We start from the raw sequence: 3071 nt of genomic DNA on the forward strand, positions 1-3071 counted from the left end.
TCCCGCCCCTCTCCTCCCCCTAATCTCTCTGCTTCGGCCCCTTCGGCTCAATATGATGGCGGCGTTAACAAAGTGGCCAGCTAATCTCCCGTCGTGCCGCGAGGCACCCCGCGCTCTCACAACCACTCCCCTCCCTCTCTCTCTCTCCCAGCCGTGGCCCCCTTTCACGGCAAAGCAGCTCATAACGGGGAGCAACAAGTAGCGGTGTGGTAAATACGATCGCGGCTGGAACATTGGCGATGACTAGCACGGGAGAAAAAACGATGATGGTGCGTGAGTTGAGGCGGGGAAGATGAAACGCGCTTGAGGTGCGGGAAAAGAAAGAAAATCGAGGGTTGATTTCGGTTGATTTACGCTATGGTGGCTACACTGGAAATTCAAGTGAGCCAACTGCCAACAGCAGGTAAGTGAAAAAATTCGTACACCTGCAAAGTGTGTGACAAAATATTCACGCACTTACAGATGAGCAAATAGAGATTTGGTACACATGAAAAGGTAGCCGCAAGTGTGTTAATGGTCACACATCTGCACGTGTGAAAAAATTGTGTCATCCATGCATCTGCTGATGTGCGACAATCATACACTTGGATTTCTAGTGTCCAGTTACGTTCAGTCAGTAGTCGGTAGTCGGTGTCAACCCGTTCATGCCTGCTAGCGCTAGCCCGTACGCACCTGTAGCAGGCCGTATTTGATCTCCAGGTCGAGGAAGCTGTAGTCCTTGGCGTGCGACGGCGGCCTCGTGACGGTGTTTGGGTGCGAGGCCCCCGTCGTCGGCGCGCCGCCCGCACCGCTGCCGGACGCCTCGTGGTAGGCCAGGATGTTGGCCAGACTGGCCAGGATGGGCTCCGAGGCGAAGGCCAGCGTCTCGTTGCACTCCTCCACCGAGTGCAGCACCTGCGCACCCCAAACGACACAGTTCAATTACGACAAGTAGTATAAACAACTTTTAAAAAACGAACAACATAACCGATAACAAACGACAAGAAAAGTTTTGCTTCTTCCTTTTTATGGCATTTCGTTCGTGTCGCGCATCGATCACCGCCACTGCCATTTTGACAGCCATTTGAATATTTTATCGACGCACTCGCTGCTCAGCGGCGACACACGGGGGCCTTACCGCCCGACCAACAACGGCCATTTTCTACACACTGGCACGCACTGGCAACATTTCCTCTTCCAATTTATCACCGAGATGGAGGGGAAACCAAGACAAAAATAACATCCAGAAAAATTGTTTCTTGTTCCAAGATTAAATTTATTCTTGAACAAGTCACTATCGTCTTTGAAATAAGATTTTCCTGTTATTCAAAATAAAAGATAACATCATCTCGTTTCAAATGTAAAATTGATCTTGGATCACTTGATGCGATGAAAAATGTGTTTGAAATATGTAAGTGTTTTTCTGGGTGTACACGAACAATATGTGTCTGAAACACGCGAAAGAAACGACTTCTTTTCGTACCTGCAGTATCCTCGGGTGCCGGAAGCGTTCAAGCTGGCGGACGCTGCCCCTCAGCACCTCGCACACCGTGTCTTTTCTCTTGGGTTTGTGCAACTTCTCAGCCAGCCGCTTCTCGAACAGGAAGATTGAGGCCTCCTGAAACAACAAGAAAGTAAAGAATTACATTAAAAATACCGGAGTAAGAAGAAAGGTCGAGGTTCGAGAAGTTTACATATCTCTTCCGAATTAAGGGACGTGGTTGTGATTTGCATAACTGGGCTAAAATAAAATATCAATTATACAGGCAAACCAAGGATCTCATTGTCATTCATCAATGACAAGACAAAATAAACGGAAAAAAATAAGAGTAATATCACTCCGCCCATGGTTGATGCCCGAATTTACCAACGCTATCGTGTTCGCTGTCACCATATAATTGTATTTGAGGCGTAGAATTCGCAAATTCGCAAGACGGCGCGGTCTTAGTCCATTTCATGGCATGTTTTTTGCATCAGACGAAAAGCAAGCCGTTTCGTTTTCCTCATCGCTGGCCGCCCAATTCATGCACTCCCGCGTCCACACGCACGCTGCCGCGGGCTGGTCGCCAATCTCCACTGCAAAAACTAAATTACACTTGAAAATGAAGCTCGAACACGGCAACAGTGTGGAGAAATCCTAACATCCACTTAATTCTAATGCCGGCCCACCCCCGGCTGCTGCCGGTCGAAATCCAGCCTCCCCTATTCTCTCTGCTCGAGCCCGGCATTCAGCCGCACGCACACAGGAGCACCAGTCGGCACAATTTAACCCCCTCCTACTTTCCCTCGCACACACCCTTCCCCATCGGAGGCGTTAATGTTTCACCCTCTAATTTACAATCCGTTTCCAGCCGACACACACTTTCGCCCAAAGAACACAGACACACACACACACACACACACACACACAGGATTGTTCGCTCCACACGCGATGTGCGTGTGAGAAGGGCAGAGAGAGAGAGAGAGAGAGAGAGAGAGAGAGAGAGAGAGAGAGAGAGAGAGAGCGACGTAGTAAAAGAGGGGGTGGACACTCTTCGTGCCTGTGCTGTGCAGTGTGGAGCAGGGTGTACCAGTGGGCTGGTGCCAAAGCCTGCCGCTGGCCTGGGGGACTCAAGGAAGGGAGCTTCAACAGGTTGTATTGTGTGGCCAGGAAGTTTGCCTCATCGCCCATCGCGGCCCTGCTCCCCAACCCTCCCCCCCCCCGCCCCCCCCCCCCCCCCCCCCCCCCTTCTCTCTCTCTCTCCGCGAACATACCCTCGTCCTGCTCTATACCGCCTCAAACTCTTCGCGCGCCCCCCTTCATCTCACCATCTCTTTCTCGCATCGAAAGAACAAAACTCGCCCCCTCACCTCACACTCCTGCACCCTGTGTGTATTGTGTCCCGTAACAGTCCAATTCGCTACATCTCTCAAACTCTACTCTTTATGCACGCAACCATCACTCTCGTCGTTCTTTCCTCGCCACCCCCCCCCCTCCCGCCCCTCTCCTCCACCACCCCGCGCCCCATAGAACCCTCCTGCCCACGCCATCATGTATACACCGGCACCCAGCCGAACTCCACCCTCCGGCTTGAGCCCCCCTCCCGCCCCTC

General features: G+C 51.8%; 1 protein-coding gene across 10 annotated transcripts in view; it reads right to left on the minus strand.

The window, feature by feature from the left end:
• Nucleotides 1–3071, minus strand: part of LOC113209612 (SCY1-like protein 2) — a 148815-nt gene that overhangs the window by 55409 nt on the left and 90335 nt on the right. For all 10 annotated transcript variants that reach the window (XR_008011807.1, XR_008011806.1, XR_008011808.1 and 7 more), the window contains exons 3-4: nucleotides 1463–1597; nucleotides 673–894 (exon numbers count right to left, since the gene is read on the minus strand). Coding sequence is in view for 7 of the 10 variants with exons in the window: in XM_026427243.2 (XP_026283028.1) it covers nucleotides 673–894; nucleotides 1463–1597 (357 nt within the window). In the remaining 3 variants the exon portion in view is untranslated. The remainder of the gene's footprint in view (nucleotides 1–672; nucleotides 895–1462; nucleotides 1598–3071) is intronic.

The sequence above is a fragment of the Frankliniella occidentalis genome, unplaced genomic scaffold, assembly GCF_000697945.3.
Source record: "Frankliniella occidentalis isolate FOCC.00 unplaced genomic scaffold, Focc_3.1 Scaffold233, whole genome shotgun sequence".
Taxonomy (NCBI): Eukaryota; Metazoa; Arthropoda; class Insecta; order Thysanoptera; family Thripidae; genus Frankliniella; species Frankliniella occidentalis.